Below are 21,123 nucleotides of genomic sequence, written 5' to 3'. Positions count from 1 at the left end.
CCACCCACAGTTAACGATGCTTTGATTCCATGATCACTGCATGTTTTTTTCAGTGCATGTTTTTTTCAGGCTAAATTTCATGGGGCATCTCTACAGCAAACATTTTGAGCAGAGCCAGTGTTAAATTTTGCTTTCATTCATGTGCCTGCCCTTGTTTCACAAGCTAAGGCATTAATGCTTTTTTTTTTTGTTTTCCCAAATGTGTGTGTGTGTTCACCAACAATCTAGCAGTGAAAGTTGTGCTTGTAAGGTTACTGTCTCAGGAAAAGAAAAATTGTATGTACAAAAACCAAACTGCATCACTCTATGTACAACTGCTTCAAATGCACACTGGTAGCTGTGGAATCTCCATAAAAAACGCTCCTATAGTTCTGAACCTTTTCTTACCAAACTCGCTCAGCACCGTTGATGAAGCATACAAAGCTGCTGCATAATCATCACAAGCAATCAAGGCATTTACAAACAGTGACTCGCATTAAAGCTCGAACAGTGTTGCTCATTGGAAGAAATGAGAGTAGCATAGATACAATGAAGTCATCAGCAAAGTTTAGGAACGACTGTTGCAATGAAGAGAAGCTGTTTCCAGTGACTGTAATGAGTCTCATGACTGAACCATTGTGTGACCTCAAAGTGCTGTTGCAGTAGGCATACTTCGTACTTGAAATAAGCTGAGCTGCTGTCTGCGTGTGTATGAATTGACTAATTGGTGACACAACGTTACATGGACACAGTGAACTAAATGAGATCAAGGTGTGTAAGAAGGAGCGTTGGCCAAGTTGTATGAAAAGGGACCTCTGGGCCCCATTGCTCAGGCCCTTGAGAGTCCCACAAAAAAGAAAAAGACTTTTCTATTGCTCATAACATTGCTTAACGATTATGTAAGTTGAACTATGCTTTAGCAGTTTCAGACTTTCAGTTTGCTTATATACTATGCCGCATCAGCAAGACACTTTGCGGAACTGGTCAACACACAATCTTTGGTTGTATGAGAGCATCCTGAAGTTGTATTCGAGAGCACTTATTTCATCATTTTTCTGTTCTAATGTGGTTCCTGGCAAAAGAATTTTGAACAAGTACCATTGCTCGCAAAGCACAAAAAAAACAAGTGAAACACTGTATCGCATCATTATGTTCAAGGCCACACACACATGCTTACGTTTACCTCAATACAGTGCTATGCTTTCTCACAAACAGCAGTCTAAAAGCTTGTGGCATGGCCCTAAAAGCTGATCTTGTACCCACTCTGGCAGTAGCAGAGTCCCTCGGTGGCTTAAAAACCAGATCTGTATTTCTCACATGAGTTAAAAACACCTTGGCTTACAGCCATTTGGTTCTTGCAGAGACAGCCGAAAAAAATTTAACAAGAGCATTCACAATTGAGAACAAGCTGTATGGACTTGTGCAAATTTGCTTTTAGCGTGAGCCAGTAAATAGCATTCAAATGTGAAAACTATGCTGCCTGCGCTGTCATTAGCAGCATTTAAGGTTGGTTGGAAAGGGGCTATGCATTTTGAAAAAAAAAAACTGACAACTGGCAGATGTGGGACCTGCCATGATGTTCATTTATCATACTGCTTTACATGGAACTAAAGTTCTATTTTTTCTGTCAAGTTTAAAGCTAAAGCTCTGTTGACATTTAGAAAAGCAAGGGTTTTAGCATACCCAGTTAGTGCTTTGTTTCGTATTTATTATACATTAGTTTAGCAGATTTGCTGCAAGGGTGTACCACAACTAATTGTCCTATCTTTTGTTACCATAATTCTGAAAAACTAAATGGAAGGAACACAACCTCTGTGCCCTGCATGGCAAATATCGATTCTTGACAAAAATACGTGCGATAATAAGTGTCTGTGAAACTGACAATAATCTGCTTTGTTAACTTGCTAAATATTTTTCCTCAACATTTACATAGATCATGTATTAGTTCTTATTTTTGTAATTCTAGTGTAACGACTGCTATCTTACAAATTCAGTGAAAGTTTTAGAGTAAAACCCATTCAGCGGAACATTTTCAACACATTATCAATAAATTATAATCAATGAATCAAAATCGATGAATTATATAATGTTCATGCAACTGCATTTTTGATTGTTTGTTTTGCAAGTACACCTGGAGGGACAAGCATTATTAATGCATACACAACCCTTTTTGTGGTGGTTGCTGGCAATGAACATGGATAAAACCCTGCGAGTTTGCAGGCAAAATGTAATACTGTATATAAACTCGCTCCTGTGTCAGGCCCTTGTCACTAAAGAAGCTATCAGCAACCACAGGAGAGGCCACCGAGAGACTATGGCAGTAGTGTACTGATGCAACAACTATAGCGAGTAGTTCAAACAGACATAAGTCCCTTGATAGTGAGACATGTTCAGTCATTACGTTAGACCCACGTAAGTACAAGAGCCAGCCAGACACACATCACTCATAAGTTAAAAAAAGTAAATCACAACACAACACGAGCGAGCAACATGCAGTCAGCACAAAACTGTGCTAAAGCTAACCGACTGCAAGCATTTTTTTTTTGTCACATGAAGGAGGTAATGTGACCAAACATTGCTGAGGTAAAGTCAAACACAACACTTCCCCAAATGTAAGTCACATCCACAGCTTAATGAACTGCTGAACTCTCTGCAATAAATACATAGTCCACAATGCACCATTGTTTGTTGTTGTAGGCAACACGATATGTGCATTGCATTCATCGCATTTCGACGACAGCAAGGGGCAAGCGTTTAGACTAATAAAAAGAAAACCTACTGTTCACTTGTTCAGCATGTTGCAAAAGTACGCTGCACGAACGTAAACACACGACAGTAATAAATGCAGGAATGGCATGAATCGAGAAGAGAAAAGAAGGAAACTGCTGAAGCACGATCCATTTTCGTTGAGAGCTTGTGTGGCCGTCCTCAGATCTGCCCAGAAACGAACTGCCATGGGGAGGAAGGGGTTGGGAGGGGGAGGGGGGGGGGTCACATACGTCGTCAGCGAGGCACAGCTTTTGATGACAAGGACAACAAAAATGCAATGTACTGTTCAAGTTATTTCTTTGGTACCGGCATGAACAAACGCAGGCTGTACTTCACTGACAACGTTGCGCATGTGGTGCTCAAGTTCTTCGTCAAAAAGACTTGCCCTGGCACATGAGTCTAAGCTCCTGCACTGCCGAACTGCACGAATGGCACTGGAATGCTCCTCTTGTAGCTGCTGCTGTGCTGTCGGCAAGGACTGATCCAGTTCCTCATTGCTGCCAATGTCTTCTGCCTCTGGACTGACGAGATTTTTTGGGTTGTGGGTCTGTGGGCTGTTCACTGTCGCACTGACCTCGAAAGAATCACTCATCCAAAGGGATGCCGCAAACTGGAACTGGCGGACAGTCCATCTGTAAGAGGATCACACAAAGAATGTAACTTTTGTTAACCTTGATTGGCCTTGTGTACAGAATGGATTTAGTTTGTTTCCATCATTTTGCAGCCTCTTATCATGTAAAGTCCAGATTAACATAAGTTTTCAATACTATATAGAAGAGGCAAATCATGGACAAAGCAGTTGGCTTTTTTTTTTCGGGTCCAAAATTCATGACAAACCTATACACTCGGCTCGTAACCACGTGGTCAAAAGTCATTTGGACTACAGGTTTCTTGATGCAAATTCATTCTGATTCATGACTTATCACTTATCAGCTTTACTTTTCATCAAAAGTAAGACTGATGTAAGACAGCTTGGCTATACCAACCATTGCTGGCAGCATGGTGACTTTATGGGTACATTTAGATGTCTGCTCAGGTGTGGCCCACAGCCTTCTTTTCTTGTGAGTTTTCATGTGCCTAAAAAGAAAGTGAAACATAGTTTACGAAAGAAAAACAAACAGGGTGGGCCTCTTCCTTTATGTGCAGCTGACAGGGGTAAGTGAATATGGTTTAGCTTGCACTACCCTAGCTTTGTGCCATGCTATTGTTCAAAATTTTTATTCCTTGTTCATACTGGACGTCGCCTAGTTAACCTCCCTGCCTTTCTGTTCAGCTTTCTCTCCCTTTATTCCTTCAGTTTTAATTGTTGTAAATTACTAGTTAGTTTACAGTCATGTAGCATTCATTCAAAGACCTTTATCAGAAAGGTATACACACCTTTTGGCAGTCCAGGCTACTAGGAGGCAGTTTTCCAGGAATAGCACCACCCCCATAGAAATGGCCACAAATACTATATAAGCATGACTCCCTGCCTGTAAGGCTGTAAAAGGAAAAGATGAACAGTGTTTGTGAAAATTTTTGAAAAACATGGCACTATAAAAGTGGAATGTTCTCCTTATCTCAGTTATTTTTTAAACCATCATACTTTGGTTTCCCAGGGATAGAAAGTTTGGATTTTGATACGTGCTTAACATTATAATTGTTGCTACACTGCAGAGGGAAGTTTCAGTGTTTTTCAATAGACCAGTAAGTTTATCATAAGTGTCATGGTATAAGCTTTCTGTCAAACGTGAAATTCATCACAGTAAAGGTAACAGGCAAATACATCATGCTTTCATGCCCTGAGCGTTGTGGAAAGCTTAACTTGCCATTGACTATTGAGTGCAAAGGCACTAATAAAGAGATATAGGCTTTGTACTATGCTGAAAGCATCATTTTCACTCGACTGCAGTTGTGCCCAGCTGTGAGTTCCATACAGGGGCAAGCCGCACAGGTTGGAATGTTCTGTAGGTTACAATTTAAGAAGCACAACTAACTGGGTACCAGTCAAAAACTCTAGTTGTCATTTTCATGGCTTCACAATGGAGTTGTCAAGCAGTGGTCATGTAACCATCAGGTTGTAGCAGACTTAAGGGGACCATGAAATGATATTTACTGAGGTTATGAAAAGTGCATGAGCGGTCAGTATTCCATCACTTGGCATCGCACCGCAAAAATTTTAAAGTTAGCTTTATTAACACTGAAGATACATGCTGCACATTTACATCAAGCTTCAGCACACATGAAAATCACTTTGACACTCTTCTAATATCAAGGTACCAAGATTACTGCTTTCTAAGCAGCATCTACTAGAAAGTTTTCTGGGGTGTCTACAGTAGTTTTTGGTGTACAGATCACTTTTTTTTTCTTTTCAAATATCTGTCAGTGTAGCTGGCATGCATATTTGTTGGGTATATCAAGCATTAAATTTGCATGATGACTGTGCAGTTTACTATGCAATTCTTGTAAGGCTTTGCATAAGGTGTTCCCCAAATTTTGCAGCAAAATGTAACAGTTGCAGAGCAATGCAATTACTTGCGTATTCTTCGAGACATCACCGGTACTTCACTGTGCTCTTCACACAGGTTTCTATACCTCACAGGGCTTACCACGTACATATTGCTATGCTTTGGAGGTCTTTTTATGTTTCACTCTGAGCTTATCACATCAGTTATTACAGCTGTAACATTCTTAACATTCACTAAAAATAACACTAATGGGAAGCAGGTGCTATTGTTTGGATGACTACTGAGTTGAGAAAAGTGACTGTCAGAACAACAAGAGTTTGGTAATGGCTGCCAATACAATCCCGTATATAAGAAAACTATAGTATTTTCTAGTTAGTCAGATAAACACCTGTGGCTAATAAACCTTTTGAATGCGCAGAAATGAGTCACAGGCAACTCTTGATTTCGGCATATGGCAGAGGTTTGTTGGCAAAAGAAAAAATTGGATTCCTCTTTAAAATATTCACCGACCACATGGCACTCATATGCATTTGTCATCTTTAGTTTCATCGCTGCTACATAGAGATCCAACCTCACACAAAGGTGTGATTTATGCACAAAATTTTCGAGAAAAATAGTAGTGTAGAGAGGAGAGCTTGTAGAATGGTGTGAAATGTCTGCAGAGAATATGGCATACTTCTGGAATTCTGTGAACATGTGTGAAGAAAATGCAAAATCTCCAGGTATTGAGATTGTGCTTTTCTGCATGCTTTAGCACACACTGATAATATGAGGAGGCATCTCCTCAAGGTTTTTAATGTTGCTGTAGTCTCTGAACTCAGTATGCAATGCATCGATACATGCAAGCTTTCAAACAAGTGTGACATGAAGTATTTTGAAATAGCCAAATTGTAGGCTAATGTTCATACTCTTTTATAGCTTTTAATGATGTACAGTGTTTCTGGGTTTCAAATTTCATCACTTGCAGTAAAGGAGTATGGACACCTGATTTTAACGGCACATTTTCTTCTGCACAATGATGCGGAAGACACTACTATGCATGAATCACCTGTGGTATTCATGTATGACCGCTAAATAATTTATAATCGAATTCTTCTGTCATGCTTTTTCGGTTTCAGCGGACCAATGACTGTGATATTACAATGTGGTTATACGTCACGTGAGGCATGGAAAAATTGCAATATAATCGCTGCTTTATCATTTTAAATCACTACAGTGCTGAAGCCATCCTTCCTCAAGATCTGGAATAGCAACGAATGTAGAAGCAGTAATTATATTGTAGTTTTTTCATGCCTTACATGGCCTGTAACCACATTTAGACATCACAGTCATCGTTCAGCTGTTGAAACCGAAACTGATACAGCATGAGAGAGAAATTCGATTGTAAGTTTATTAGTGGTTGTAGGAGAATACCGCGTGGTAATCCATGTGTAATAATGCCTTGCGCATCATTACAAAGAGAACACGCACCCAAAAGTTAGGTGTCTATACTCCTTTAACTTTAGTGTATGTTATATGCATGCGCTGCTTCCTTCAACTTTTGAGGGCAGAAGGTGCTCTCTTTTTGGTTTTCTTTTTTTTCCAGCCGTAGAAGTAAATGTAGTTTTTTAACAGATAAAATTTAATATTCCTTCTAATGAAATTTATTATTACCTTCTTTTACATGCATATTTTTGACATATTTAGGGCATAAGCGGATGGATTTTTTTTTTTTTGTCGCTAGCGACTGTACCTTCATTCTGTGGTAATTTAAAGCTACTGTGGGAAGAAACAGATTTATTTAGTGGAAGCTTGCAGTTTGCAGCACATAATTTTTTATTTGTCGAGCTATTTCATGAGAAAGATAGCTTGCACAAGTTGAGTGTGAAAAGCAGTGCTATTAAATACAGCAACAGCTACATTTAGTCTTGTGCACTCCTACAACCCAAATGTTTGTGGCATTTCTAGCGTCTACTCTGGTCTGGTCATCAGTTCGTCGCTTTTTTCGTGTGATCGTATATGAGCACACCCTAGCTCATTCCTAAAATGTTGATGTGTGAAGCTGTATTCACACTATGAATATTTTTTTCACAGCACGGTGAATCAAAATTAAAGCATTGCAGTTCCAGTAGCTGTATGGCTGTAAGCATGTACAGCTGAAGTGAAACACTGATTACACAATCGTTGTCAGTTTCCTCGATAGTTTCGTTTTAAGGATGTATTACTGCATTATTCCCATTCCACAAGGTTACATAGTATGGTAAAATTTTGCATGGCGCAGCTCAAAGGAAGAAATTTTCCAAACCTTAAAACAGAAATGTTGTTCTCAGTAAATTATTGTCCAATGTCCAGGTATAAGCAGTGCCCACAGAGCATTTACAAGCATGAGTAATGAGCATGCCAGGTATAACTTACACGATGTTCATGGTTCAATCATTGCTTCCACATCTGTTCCTTTCCAAAGCAAACAGGAGCAAGGGACAAACAAAGAAGCACAATTAGCTTGAACATTCACACACAGCATGTCACATATGCGCACACTTTTTGACAAAAGCTGACAGTTCAGTGTGTTTACACTACCTTTCTTTACTTTCAGTAGCCCACATTTTTCAAGCATAAGAATGTTTTTGCTCCACATGAAGCTGCTAAAGTTTAGTGAAATTAATTACGTGCTGTGACATCCAAATAGCAAAATTCTGTTGACATATGATTTAGTACAGGTAATGAACATGTGGAGATGTGCAGTGGCTTGCAATTAGAGTGCTGCAACTTATTACTTTTCTTTTAAATTAAGCAGGTTTCAAATCTTACTTCATGCATAACTTGCTGCTCATAATCTTTTGTTTTAAAAAGCTTACTGCTCTCTGAAGGCTTTAGATAACTTTAAAGAAGAAGCTGCAGCTTGAATTCACTCCACCCGAATAGAACAGTGAAGCTGTTTGCGAAAAAAAAAAGGCCCTGCAAATTGTACCACACAGGGAAATTATTTTTCTTGCCCACATTATTCTTTGCATGCAATGAATACTTGTGCGTCCTAATCTAAACGGGCCGATATGCCTGTTTGTAGTGATGACAGCACACCCAAGTGTGTCTCTCCACTCTCCTGCTCTTGTCTGTTTTGCATCCTTTCATCTGGCATTCCAAGCACAGTTCTGACACGTCGAGTGAGGAATGGGATAGCAGTGCTTACACCACCTGACGCTCGTCTTCACTGGTCTAATATGTATGTGTGACACATGCAGCTCAAACCTGCAGCAACTGCATACCAGCCCTGAACTTTGCTAGCAAATGTGTCTGATATTGCTGCGATGTGCACCTCTAGTCACATTTTGGTATAGAACAGAGGTTAAAGAAAATGATAAAACACAAAAATGTAGTTGGCACCAAATGAAAGCGCAGCTGGTAATATTTGACTCATATCGCAATTTTGAGCATTCCAAGTTTCCTCTTTTTTAAGTTTCTATACTTTTCTAGAAGACAAGTCCTCTTGTCCCCTGAGGCTTCCCCCTCTCTTGTTCACTTGTGTTTATACTTTTCTAAATTAGTTTATCTTCAGAATGTAACTCTTCTCGTCCTGCTAGTTTATTTAAGCTAGTCAGTGAGATTCAGAACTGTCAACGGAATTGTCAGTTCCTGATAGTGCATGAAGTATGAAATGAATACTGGCTACAGTGCATTTATTTTTTTTTCACTGCACAGAAAACATGCCACCCTTAACTGCGTTGTATATGGTGGACGCCCTGTGCACCTACATCTGGCTTTTAAGAAATATTTGCCGAGGTGACGCTGATAAGCCGTTAAATGTTGGCCTAGGACACAAATGCAAGTACTTCCATGCTAGTACAAAGTGCATGTCCTTACTACTGGGTGAAAGCAAACATTTAGCATATTACCTGATAATTCTAGTTACATGCAACTAGTAGTTTTCACCAAGAGGAACTAAACTGAAATCTACTCGCTGGAATAGGGCCTTGTGTGGACCTGAGCAATTAACTAGTATAAAAACAAACATTTTATGGTACTAGATCTGTTTTTACCCCTTCCTCTTTGAGGCAGATGCCCACTTTTCAGTCCCAGCAGCACGCCCATGAGATAATGCGGATAACGCGTGCATGCGGCTGTCATGCCTCACATTCACTGTGTACCAGCCCTTCTATGCTACAGTGCCGCTGGCTACTGGACTTATTCCAGACCTTAGCCAAGATCTCATCCTCACAAGCTGCTGCACGTGTGCCTGATGCGGTTCTACAGTGTGCGCTGTAAGAAGTTACTGTGGTAAACTGAAGCATGACATGGTCATTGCAGTCATGTACCACCTGCTCTCTGACTCTCTAATTTGTGGTGTCAATCACTTTCAGTCCTTAGAAAAACAATAAGAATGCTAACATCATGATATTTTAAAAAAATTGCACTTTATCTTCTGGGCAAGACTTCAGAAAGAGGTTTATTAACAACAAGGATATACCTAATAACTATTTCAAACTAACGTAACTAATATAGTTCAATTTCTTTAGTTGGTCTGCAAAACAGTCATGTATATTGTAGCTGAAGCAGACAAAGGACAGTTGCATTTGTATCATTTGAATTCCACATACAGTTCCTTCTCTTTTGCTTTCTTTTTTTCATAATTGGTCAGGCCACGTGGGCTGAGTTATTAATGATAGCACTTGCCACACTAAATCCCAAGGCCCAGTTACTTGCTGTCGTTTATCAGCATTAAAGGACTCAGAGCCACCTGTTGGCAAGAAGCAGTCCGGAATGATGCTGTGCCAAGTTGTAATGCAGCTGCTCCAGGAACAATGTCTTTTTCATGCACAAAAAGTGGTTTTTGAATGATAGCTGCTATGCTGAGTTTTGCAAATGACATGTTCAGACTATGGCATGTAAAGTGTGTGTTGCATAATTAAATGCAAGAGTGCCAGGTGCTTTGGCAGTGTAGTGTCCATCGCTGCCAAAGACTATTTGGGAATCTAGTCAGGTCACCAGTAGCCTGTGATAATACCACTCTCATTATATATAACTTTTCAAGTCTTAGCTACACTGAACATGTATCGTTTTCAAACCATTTGAACCCAGGCCAGCTATTTGCTTGCAAAAGTACAGCCTAAAGCAGTTTCAAAGTGATCACTCTCATTGTAACCTAGCTGAGTTGAATTATTCCGTCGCTGCTTACGTTTGTGGAGAGACTGAAAAAACAAATCCATCAGCAGAGCTCACCCTTTAATTCCTCTATCCTGCACTACCACTGAGCATGGGACCAAGGTACAGGGCAAGGTTTATCGATCTGCTTCAGCTGAGACACAGCCTATCACCTCAACTTCATTTCAGGCTGCATCTTGCAAAGTAGAGCATACACGTGATTGCACAAGGTGAGGTCTGAACAGAATATACAAATTACAGCTGCTCACTGCTTTGAAGAAAATTTTTTTTAGAATTTATTCAGTCACACAAAACACTGAAAGATTTTGTTTCTCGCTTTCAGAAAATACCTCGGAATGTGTTGTTCCTGCATGATGTCTGTGCCTGAGCATCACTGCCAGAGCACCTGTATTTCTGGTACCATGTTTTACAGCATTAGGACTTCCGGGTGTGGTTTAACATGGCATAATGTGTTATCTTTCCTAACATCATAGGCATGAGAGATGCAAAAAAAGAAAAGGTAACTGCTAACCTGTAATTTTCTTTCAGCAGACATTCACTCATTCATGCATGCACCCGTGTGCAAGTTCATGCACAACAAAGCAAACCAGTATAAACAACTGAATGAGAAAAGCTGACGTAAAATAATACACACAAAAAAGAAAGTGCAAACAAAACATGAAAAAGCAACCTACGTTTCGAAGCGTTTTGATTTTTCGTTGGCTCTTCTTCTCCAGCGAATCTTTTGTTGCTTGTTTTAAATAGCCTATGTACATACACCGTCTCATATATATATATATATATATATATATATATATATATATATATATATATATATATATATATATATATATATATATATATATATATATATATATATATATATATATATATATATATATATATATAAATAGTTTCCTAGAGCAGATGACGCCTATCGGATCCAGTAGGACTGCATCATTTGGATCGTCGTATCAAATTCAGGAGGCGCTGCTGGGGAAAAGGGGGAGCACAGTGAGGCACGCAGAAATGGAACTGCTTGCATGGCAACAAAAAGGAGCTCTACTGCCAGCATAAGCGAAGTGCACGCCTGCTCACTGTGCACAGATACTTGCATGATAGGGAAAATAAATTTGCTTCCTACAAAGTATGTATACACAGCCCACCTAGACACTACGTCCTTGAGCAGCAAAACAAGGAAAAGAGCACACAAAATAGATGCTTCGGTGTTTCATGCAACAAGCCCTCACTTAAGGCCAGAAACACCTTGGACGTCACATTTCTACACTGTGGCTTGCCCACTTTTTTTTTTCTTTACTTGCTCACACATGCCCATCCACAGTGAGTAGCATTGATTCTTACTCCATTCTGTGCAGCTCTATTAGTTGCACATATCTACAGTACTGCTACTATGTCAAATGTGGAGCTGAGGAACTGTAACTTCAGGTTGCTTAATAGGATATGCAGCCTAGTATGCCACACGTAAGGAAAACAGACACTATAACATAAGCAGAGCACATACACTATACAACAGAGTGCAGCAAAGCTAGCAAAGCAGCACAGCCAAGAACCATAAAGGACAAAGCATCAACCTAAAGCTAAAATGCTACGACATACCTTCGGTATCTTAGCAGATAACAGGGAATTCGAGCGTAGTTGGAAAGAAAGAAAAGAAGCACAGACTGATGTTAACTGTCTGGCTACTTTAAGAAAGGCTTAAAAAATATGTGCCATATGAGTAAAATATGAGAGTGCCATATCATTTGAATATACTAATAAGCACCTATAAAATTAATGTTAGCTGCCATTAGTGAGAGGCAAACCACTCTTGAGGAGCCGTTAATTTTTATTCCATTGTAGCAGTATTCCTCAAAGCACATCTGAAAATTGTCAAAGAAAAAGTCGGAGCAAGAAACAGAAGAACCAAAGTGTGAACTCACTTTTCAACGAAGCAGTGTCCTTGTTTTCACAGCGCTGCCCAATAAATCCTTCTGCACATCTGGAAAGGGAAGCAAAACAGCAGCGCAGCTTTAATAAATGCTGGACCTCGCTGATAAATTAGATGTACGAGTGGTATAGCCAAAGCAGATAGCTTTTGGTGCACCTTCAATTTCTTTCTCTGACCGAGGATGGTGCCATGTGAACTAGATACGTTCACATGGCATGCATAAGACACAAGCTCTACAGCAGACACAGCTAGAGTTTGCCAGCTTTTTTTCTGTGGCAATCCAAGCACATTATTATATCAATGCATGACTGCCGTGGCCACACGAGCACACGTAAATATATTGCACGCTGCCGGTGGAGAGCTGCCTACATACAATAAATGTACACCTTCATGGACTTTAATTATATGGCCCACCCCATGAAGTCACGCCACAGAAAATTACATGCCAGTCTAAAAACTCGTTTTTTCACATTCATTAATATGTGAAAAAGAAGAAAAACTGAAGCAAAAAAGACAGTCATGGACTGCAAATTCTGTATCCAATTCATTGGCTTGGCAGCCAGAGCTTAGAAACACGCCAGAGCTCAAGTTGAAGGCCAGCATGGCTCTTGTGGGTGTGCTAGCTATCCGAGATGCATTGTATGCTTACTGCACACTGAAGCAAATGATGCCGGAGGAAAAGCTTTGGTTGCACTGAGCTGTCGTATGTTGCCAGACACAGCATGCCAAAAACATCTGAAGCTAACCTGGGACAAGACACATTACACAACAGAACAACAAAAATTGACGAGTTTTGAGCCCTGCGGCAGTCTGCTTCCTCTACACTGAGACAGCATAGTTGTCTGGGGGTATAGTTACATGAAAGGCAATGCCAGGGCAGCACTCGAACCCTCTGTTATGTTGGAAATGCCTTATGGGTTTTTGACAGTGTGATGACCACAGCATTAGAGTGTTTCAGCAAAGTCTGCCATCAATTTTTAAAGATAGGTTCTTTGATGTATAAAGATTGTTTAGTGGCACCGTAGTACCAGTGACGGTGGATGTCAGAAAACAGGGGAATAATGGCAACGGGTAAAGTTGGAAAACGAAATTCCAGTAGACTTTTATTTTATACTATTGCAGTTAGATGCCTGGCTGCAATAGGAGATCTGTATAGCTTACCGTTTGTAGAATTTCGACCTGCGGTGCAACGGAATTTGGCCATTCCGCTCGTCATTCGAAAATCGCGCGGCTGTGGAGCGTGCGCAGGCAGAACAGACGGTCACTCATGCAACGCACATGTCACGTGGTCTTCTCAGTCCCGCCCTTGCTTAGAGGCCGGAGCAGGGACCAAGGCGGGACAGGGAAGGTCACACGTGCCCCACGGAATGACGTGAGCGATATGGTAGGTGACGCGCGGTTTTCGAATGTGGTGCAGGCGGGCCAGAATTCGTTTCGGCACAGCACCGATGCGTAATCGCGTTTTCGAAACTCTACAAACTGATTTGGCTGTTACAAACAGCCACAAATGTGAAAAGTTCACCAGCTTCCTAGTTAAATTGATTCTTCTCTTTTCTAATGTCCGCCATCACTGAACATGCCGCAGAGGCCATGTTCATACCTCAAAAAGGCTATTTTTAAAAATTGCTGGCGGCTTCGCTGAAATACCCGGTATCTGCATCCACATTTGAAGATTAGGTTGTAAACAACGTCTTGTGTACTGGAGCCGCTTTTATGCTAAGAAAGGAATGGTCACTTGTGAAGTAAATAAATTTCAATGCATGTTAATTACTCTCAGCCAGTTATATGCCAGGTGTTTCAGTGAAACCCGTCACTACAGTTTTTAAAAATAGACGTTCTGAGGTTCAGCGATGGCTTTGCAGCATAGCAATACCAATGTCGGTGGACGTCAGAAAACAATAAATCATGTTAACTAGTATAAACTGGTCATAGTTAGCTCTTTAACTTTTACAGCTAGGTGCCCGGTTGCAAATAGAGATTTGTAGCTGGCCATTATCAATACTCAAATTAGTTTTTAGAATTCTGAAAACGTGATTACCCCGGCGCCGATTTTGGACATCTCATGCGTCAGTCGAAGAGTGCTCCACGGCCGCTAGCTCTTTGATTGACGCGCGAGATGGCCAAGATTTACCGAATCGTAGCGCCGAGGGTAATCGCGTTTTATAAATTCTGAAACTGTTATGGGTATTAATAATAGCCAGCTACAAACCTCTAATTGCAACCAGGATCGGTATAATGTAACGACTCTTTCCCGATTTCGTTTCATTTTTGAATTTCCCGCTTTTCGCCATAGGTTGAAGCGAAGCCACAGCCCAGGCTTTAGCAATAACGAAGTGTGGATGCTGGGTATGACGGCGCCTCACCAATTGACGACAGCCGAAAATTCAAAAAATGGAATGGAATTGCGTTAGAAAGCGTTATATTGTTACGTGGCGACGAGCCGAAGAATGAGGCGCGATGATCGATGGCAATGATATGATTTAATGGCGGCTGGCCTAGCGCGAGCGCTCCGTCCCGCGCCACTGCCAGCTTCGTCGTCTTCGTCACACTACCCGGGGCCACCGAGTGATCGTCCCGATCGTTGACGAAGAGACGCACGAAATGGTGATGAGCTTCAGGGGATGGTTCAACAGGAAGGAGAAATGAGATGCTGGCCGCCACAGTGAAGGAGATGGGCGAAGGATTGCCGGTCCACGAAGTGTCCGGCCCGCCGGTCGCCAGGGGCCGACGGCCGAAGCCCTTGGACGCGTCGAACGCCATGGGCTGTGTCCTCGCAAGTGGGCGACGTCTCGGGACGGTGGGGTCGCAAGGTCTGGTCATTGCATCCGCTAAGTTCGTCGTGTCAGGTGGTCGGGGCGGGGGACGGGGCGGGGTTGGCGGTGAGGCTGAAAGACTGGGGCACGGCCGGGCGACGCAGGCGAAGAACTTACGGCCGACGACCACGGCTGACGGAGGACGCCGAAGCTCCAGGACCAGGATGGGGATGAAACCCCGCACCTCCACCAGATGTTACGTGGCGGCCAGCCGAAGAATGAGGCGCGATGAACGATGGCAGAGATATGATTTAATGGCCGCTGGCCAAGCGCGAGTACCCCCTCCCGCGCCACTGCCAGCTTCGTCGTCTGCGTTGACCGAGACGCCTAAATGTAGTAGTTGACCTGTTTTCTGATGTCCACCAACACTGCTATTACTACGCCGCAGAAGCCATCTTTACATCTCAAGAGGTCTATTTTTTTTTTAAATTAGCAGTGATGACTTAAAGCACACCGTCATCTAGAAACCTTCGAGTGTTTCACAGCCATGTCTCGAGGCTGAAGGGAAAATTTGGCTGCGTTATAGCTCCGGTTAAACTTGGAGTGACGCGATAGCTACAGCTGGCCGAGTGTAACTCGCTCAGTCGAATTGCAAGGTCAGTCTTTCGCCGCTCCGTTTCGCTGGGCGTTCCTTCTTCATCTTCGTTCCTGGGCGTGATTCACTCCCCCCCCACCACTCAGTTTCGCCGGCGCGCCGCCGGCAGCTGCTCCGCACCACATGACCAACCACGTGGCGGCGCCGCCACGCTGAAAGTTCGAAATGCTAGCGTAATGTAGCTATCGATACAATATTTAAGTCCTGTGTCTAAACACTCCTCTGCACTAATCCCCTCTGGTTCATTTTCATAGTTTAAGGATTTTCGGAGTTTTAGGATTGGCAAAAGGAAAAAAATGAGGGGAGAGGGAAGGCACATACATACTCCAATTTGCATTCACACAGTGTTTATGCATTTCTATGCACTTATTTTAGAATAATGAGGTTTCGAGTACAGACATAGCAGAAGTGCTCTACTGTTTGTTGGTCTTTAGCTCTAAGTTTTTCTTGTTTTATTTTTCTTCGTGCTTATTGAATTGACAGATTTGCGATTTGCATCAGCAGATGCCTGCAACACTTGATAGTTAACATTTTTCTTTATTAATGAAGAGTGCTTGCCCGAAGTAGTTAAGTGCACGTTGCCCCCAAATGCACCTCAGCGATACCTGCTTAAGCTTCAAAGCTTTCGTGCAGTGCTTGACAGAGGGTGAAAATGGCGTGTTCAACTCGACGCGAAAAAAGCAAAGGTATAGTGTGGCCCTATTTGTGCTACACCACTTCAGTTATATGCAGGAAGATGTTTTGTCTTATTTCTTTTCTTGTTCTGAAAACGTGAGTTTGCCTTTTTAAGCTATCTTTTTTTTCCCACTGAAACGAGATGCGTATCAGATCTCAAATCTCCGTTTCCCACGCAACAATAAGTCACCTTTACCACTGTACCTTAACTATAAGTACTTAAGTTATTAGGAACTGAACTAGTACTATTAACATTCAAAGAGTTATGCCAGCACCTCCTATAAGCGTGTCAGAAAAACCTGCACAAATTCCTTTTGTCTCTTTTATAATCTCGTTCACAGGAGCACTTAGGCACGCTGAGTGTCTAATGAATGCATCTATTCCGTAGCATTTCGCATTCGGCACGAGTGTGACACTATGGGCACTTAACCCTCAAGGCAGCGGCGACAAGAAAGCAAACGCTCATTTCAGATCCCGTGGATGCAGTAATGGACAGAAGTTTGCGGGATGCAGATTCGCGGAAGAAAAAAAATTCTGCGTTGCCTCGCTAGCCAGTCAGATGGCATTCTTCTACCACGTGGAACACGCATGTCTCCTCACGCTTCTATGCTCTTCATTGACCTGTTGTGCCTAACCGCTCCGCAATAAATTTTTTTCCGCGCATCCGCATCCCGCAAGCTTTTGCCCGTGACTGTACTATCTTTCTCCAGAAAATGCACGACTTGCGATCAGCCTTACTTTGTTTTTTTTTTTGCCGTCTGTCCTGCAATAGTGCCCAAACGCTTCAGCCTATAATGACGTACGATGTTCAAAAAGTGACGCAATAAGATGCAGTGTTGGTGAAGGTGAAGCATGCATCCAAATCAAAATGATCACATTTATGGACAATTCCAGTTGAAAACAATTATATGCCTTTACGGTATCGTGCTTATGCCTGCAATCTCATTCACTCGCTGTTTTTAAGCTAATAACCGATGACACTTCACACCAGATGCATCGAAAGAGATCCAACAGAGTGACTTTATGGCTCGCCACTGGGTTGCGACGTTCGCCCTATGCGGCGCGTGCCTTCCACACCGTCAGCAAAAGGCACTCACTGGCAGACGGGCTCCTTGACGGCCTCGTAGAAGATGCAGGTCCCTCCGTTGAGGCAGTAGGAGGTCAGCGGGCAGGGCCGTCCTTTCAAGGGCCATAGTGTAGAGTCTATTACGCCACGAACGACAGCAAAAGGGGCGCGTTTTTGAATCAACGTCAGTGGGCACTCGCGCTGCGCCGACAGGCTCTCTTGCTCTCTCTCTGGCTCGGTGCAGGCAAGCGTCTTCGAGGCGGCAACAGGCGCACGTGCACAGGCGGGACATGCGCGCTGCACCTCGACTCGCGACAGCTTACTACTAGACTGCGGGTGCGCGTGCCACGTCTTGGTGGAGTGTGCCCGCGACCTCTCTCTCCTGCCGCACGCCCTGACCAAGCACATCTTACTAACACTTTATAAACATTACAGACGCACTCTGTGCAGCCTTGTATACATTTAAGGTAACAACCTACAGCCATGGTTAGCCGTACAGCTGAAAAGAGGATGGTCCTTGTGCTATCTTTCGTCTCCTCTTTTTTTGCGGTTCAGTCATTGCAAAGCTCCACTGGCCTCACACGTACACGCTTCGATACATTAATCATCACTTTCTAAGTGATTTCGCACTCTTGTAGAATGTGCGTCAGCGTGGCCCGACGGTGCGGCGCAGTTATGCCGTCTGCGTTACGTTCCCCACGAGCTTTCTGCGACTTAGGCTTAACCGCGGGGAAGAGGAGCATTTGCTGACGTCTCGGCCCAGTGTACGGAGCGAAGGTCACAATGGAGTGAAAACTTGCTGCACGCTTTCTCCCCTAACATGTGCACTCGAAACTGCATTTCATTTAGTCTCTGTTCTAGCGCACCTCTGCCAAAAGCCATGCGGGAAACGAAGGCCCGCGTTTATTCTGCTCTGAATGGCCAGGGCACTGAGTAAATCGGCACATTCCACCAAGATTTTTACCGGATGCAGAAAATGCCTTTTTTTCTTCTTCATCGTAACTTTTCACTACCTGCACACTGTTAGCCGACTGCGCGTGAAGCTGCGCTGCGTCGCACACATTTTGGAGAGGACAAAAATGCTCTACTCCTGATTGGAATTTGTTTCTCCTCTTACATCAGTATTTTGCCAATCGGCGCCGTGTTTCGCCTACAGATGAACAAGTGCCGTTGAAAGCACTAGTCATACGTGCCACTGCGGCTGATTCATAAACGATATCGCTTTTCCCCGCGAACAGGCATTTAGTAACAGAGTAAGAAAGCGCAAAACGGAAAGAACCTTGTTCAGGAATGTAGACATAACTGTACATGTCCTCGGTTGTGAATGTAAATATTGCACCCTAGCTGCTACGTGCATGGTTATTGCGACGCGCGCAGTGTTGAACGGTTCGGGACGCATAATCGGCTAACAATGCCGAGCAATACCGCTGCATACCGCGATGCATGCTTGGAACTCTTAGAGCTCGTATACGACTGTAAGTGAACGGCATGCGGCACGTCCTTTTCATGCAACATAAATGCACGAGCCGTACTGAGGCGCAGATACACAAATGACTGACTCCGATATATCCACATGCATGTGTAGGTCGTGCAAAGCAGCTGTGCATTGTTCTAATATACAGTGCCTCTTTATGCAGATACATATACCTTATCATACCTGCGTTATCCTTTATTTGGTGAAATTTGAACGGCGGAGTTCATGGGTAAATTGAATGAACTTTCAGGGAATGACCATAACGTGGCAAAAACGCGTGCAGCTTATTTTCGGTAAAGGGCAATACGGATGTTGTTTATTTGGGCGAGATTAGGGCACTGGCAAGAGGCTACCAAGTTTCCTTGTTCTCTGTTGCTCATATATACGAAGAAGAGCTGTGTGCTTCATCAGCATGCGAGCTGATCTGTAGCTTGAGGGAAGGCAGGCAGTTAAGCCAGCGCTTAAACTGGGCATTGTTCCTCATTGCTTCCCATTGCCTTGGTTTCTGTTTGCCAGTTTGTCCACTTCATCTGCGTTTAAACGTTAATACGACCTTAAGTGAATAATTTTCACCATGTTTTTGAAAGTGTTGGCTACGATTGTAGCTGGCTTCTCCTCGGCAGTGAATTGTTTTATAATCGATGAAAAATAACCCTCGTGGGAATGGTCCTGCTATGGTAATAATTAAATGTTAAGCGCTTACAATAAGCTGTCCAGTGCTAAAAATATTGACATATATGCTGTAATGGGTTTTGTGAATGCAGGCACATTATAGTAGAAAACAAAAAGATTATAAAGATTGTTAAACGCGAAGAGTATGGGGGGGGGGGGGGGGAGTGGCATATATCGGATGTGGTAGTGTTCCTTTCGTCAAGTAACTCGTCATGAGTAACTCTTTGATGAATAAAGGTGTTAAGTTCAAGGTGACGATTTTTCAGTGCACTTTTCGAAGGTGCTACGCGTGCCTTTCTCGTGCCTTTAACCCTGTTTGAAAGTTCTACCGACTCTGCACACAGGGTATTTCAGAAAAACACGCCAGCAATACTTTACAAAGCAAAAAAAAAAGGGGTCTTTCGAGGTATGAAGTTGGCTTTTTTGGCATAGTAATACCAGTGGTGTCGGACATCATAAAACAGGTTAATTATGTTAAATAGTAAGCTAGTTAGCTGGGTTACATAAAACTTTTTAACTATCACAATTAGACGTCGGATTTTGATTAGATATTTGTAGCCGAATATCAGTAATAGCCATATCGGTTTGCAGAATTTCGAAAACGCCATTACACTTGGCGCTGTGGCGCAACACATTCTGGCAGTCACGCCCGCCAGCACACGTCACTTGCCGGCGCAAGTGTCACGTGACCCTGTATGTCCTACCCAGGCTCCAGAACCCAGCCCGGATCACGTGACAGTGCGCCGGCGATTGCCGTTTGCTTGCGTGGTGGCCGCGCGCGCTCAACGGCTGCACAGTTTCGACTTGGCGCACCGGTCGGGCCAGAGTGCGTTGGGCCGCAGCACTGGGCAGAGTCGCGTTTTCTAAATTCTGATGGGGACCGTGGTACTGGCATGGCGATAGGTGATGGTGAACTACAGATATGTAACTAAACCTGGCTACAACCTGCGATAGCTGAAAGGTTAGAATTCAGCTAACCAGCTTAATATTTAGCAGGACGCAGCTGCTTTCTGACGTTCTCCACCACCGCAAGAGCCAAGATCAAAAAGCCCGGTTTTCAATATTCCTGGCGGGCTTCGCTGCGACACCCTGTATATCGTGACCATCGCGTAGCGCTTCTCTTCAAATGCCTTTTCGTTCACAGACCTCTCTGAACAGGCGCAGGAAGAAGAAAACGCGGCTAACGTCTCCCAAATTCGTGCGTGACATGAGGCATGCGTACGTGCACGCAGCTCTGGAAGCGCACACAGCAGCAGCTGAAGCGGCGCGAGGCAGGCATGCAGAAGGAGGGTTGCGGGGCCTACCGTTGGTCGTGGTGGACGCAGTGGCCCGCGTGGGCTCCGGCTGCGGCGGCGGCGGCGGGTAGCGGTCGCGCACCGTCACGCTGACGGAGACCGTGGACGGCTCCTTGCGCAGCACGTTCCACGCCCGGCACTCGTAGAGGCCGGAGTCCTGGCGCCGGGCGCTCTTGATCTCCAGCCGAGACCGGCGCCTGCGGGGGGGAGGCCGTGTAGATGGCCGTCGCACCTTGCACTCACTGGGCGCCCACAGAAGGCTTTTAGCGAGC

General features: G+C 43.4%; 1 protein-coding gene and 1 long non-coding RNA gene across 3 annotated transcripts in view; both read right to left on the bottom strand.

Annotated features, from left to right (window-relative positions):
* Positions 1 to 3,196: 3,196 nt before the first annotated feature.
* Positions 3,197 to 11,106, bottom strand: LOC144115672 (uncharacterized). Of its 2 annotated transcripts, none has more exons than XR_013311508.1 (5): positions 11,009 to 11,106; positions 7,590 to 7,622; positions 4,126 to 4,228; positions 3,735 to 3,825; positions 3,197 to 3,380 (listed from the first exon to the last, which is right to left on the bottom strand). It is a non-coding gene; the product is annotated as an uncharacterized LOC144115672 (long non-coding RNA). The 2 variants fall into 2 exon arrangements; XR_013311509.1 differs by having other exon boundaries at positions 3,242 to 3,380; positions 7,590 to 7,628; positions 11,009 to 11,098.
* A 120-nt stretch (positions 11,107 to 11,226) lies between these two features.
* The window catches only part of LOC144115670 (uncharacterized), a 106,370-nt gene continuing 96,473 nt past the window's right edge, over positions 11,227 to 21,123 (bottom strand). The window contains exons 3-6 of the mRNA XM_077650126.1: positions 20,861 to 21,048; positions 17,442 to 17,547; positions 12,254 to 12,312; positions 11,227 to 11,306 (exon numbers count right to left, since the gene is read on the bottom strand). Of these exons, the coding sequence (XP_077506252.1) occupies positions 11,248 to 11,306; positions 12,254 to 12,312; positions 17,442 to 17,547; positions 20,861 to 21,048 (412 nt within the window). The 3' untranslated portion in view covers positions 11,227 to 11,247. The remainder of the gene's footprint in view (positions 11,307 to 12,253; positions 12,313 to 17,441; positions 17,548 to 20,860; positions 21,049 to 21,123) is intronic.

Source organism: Amblyomma americanum, chromosome 1 (assembly GCF_052857255.1).
Source record: "Amblyomma americanum isolate KBUSLIRL-KWMA chromosome 1, ASM5285725v1, whole genome shotgun sequence".
In the NCBI taxonomy this organism is placed as follows: Eukaryota; Metazoa; Arthropoda; class Arachnida; order Ixodida; family Ixodidae; genus Amblyomma; species Amblyomma americanum.
The sequence above is the reverse complement of the archived record's forward strand: the minus strand, read 5'-3'. Positions and strand labels throughout refer to the sequence as shown.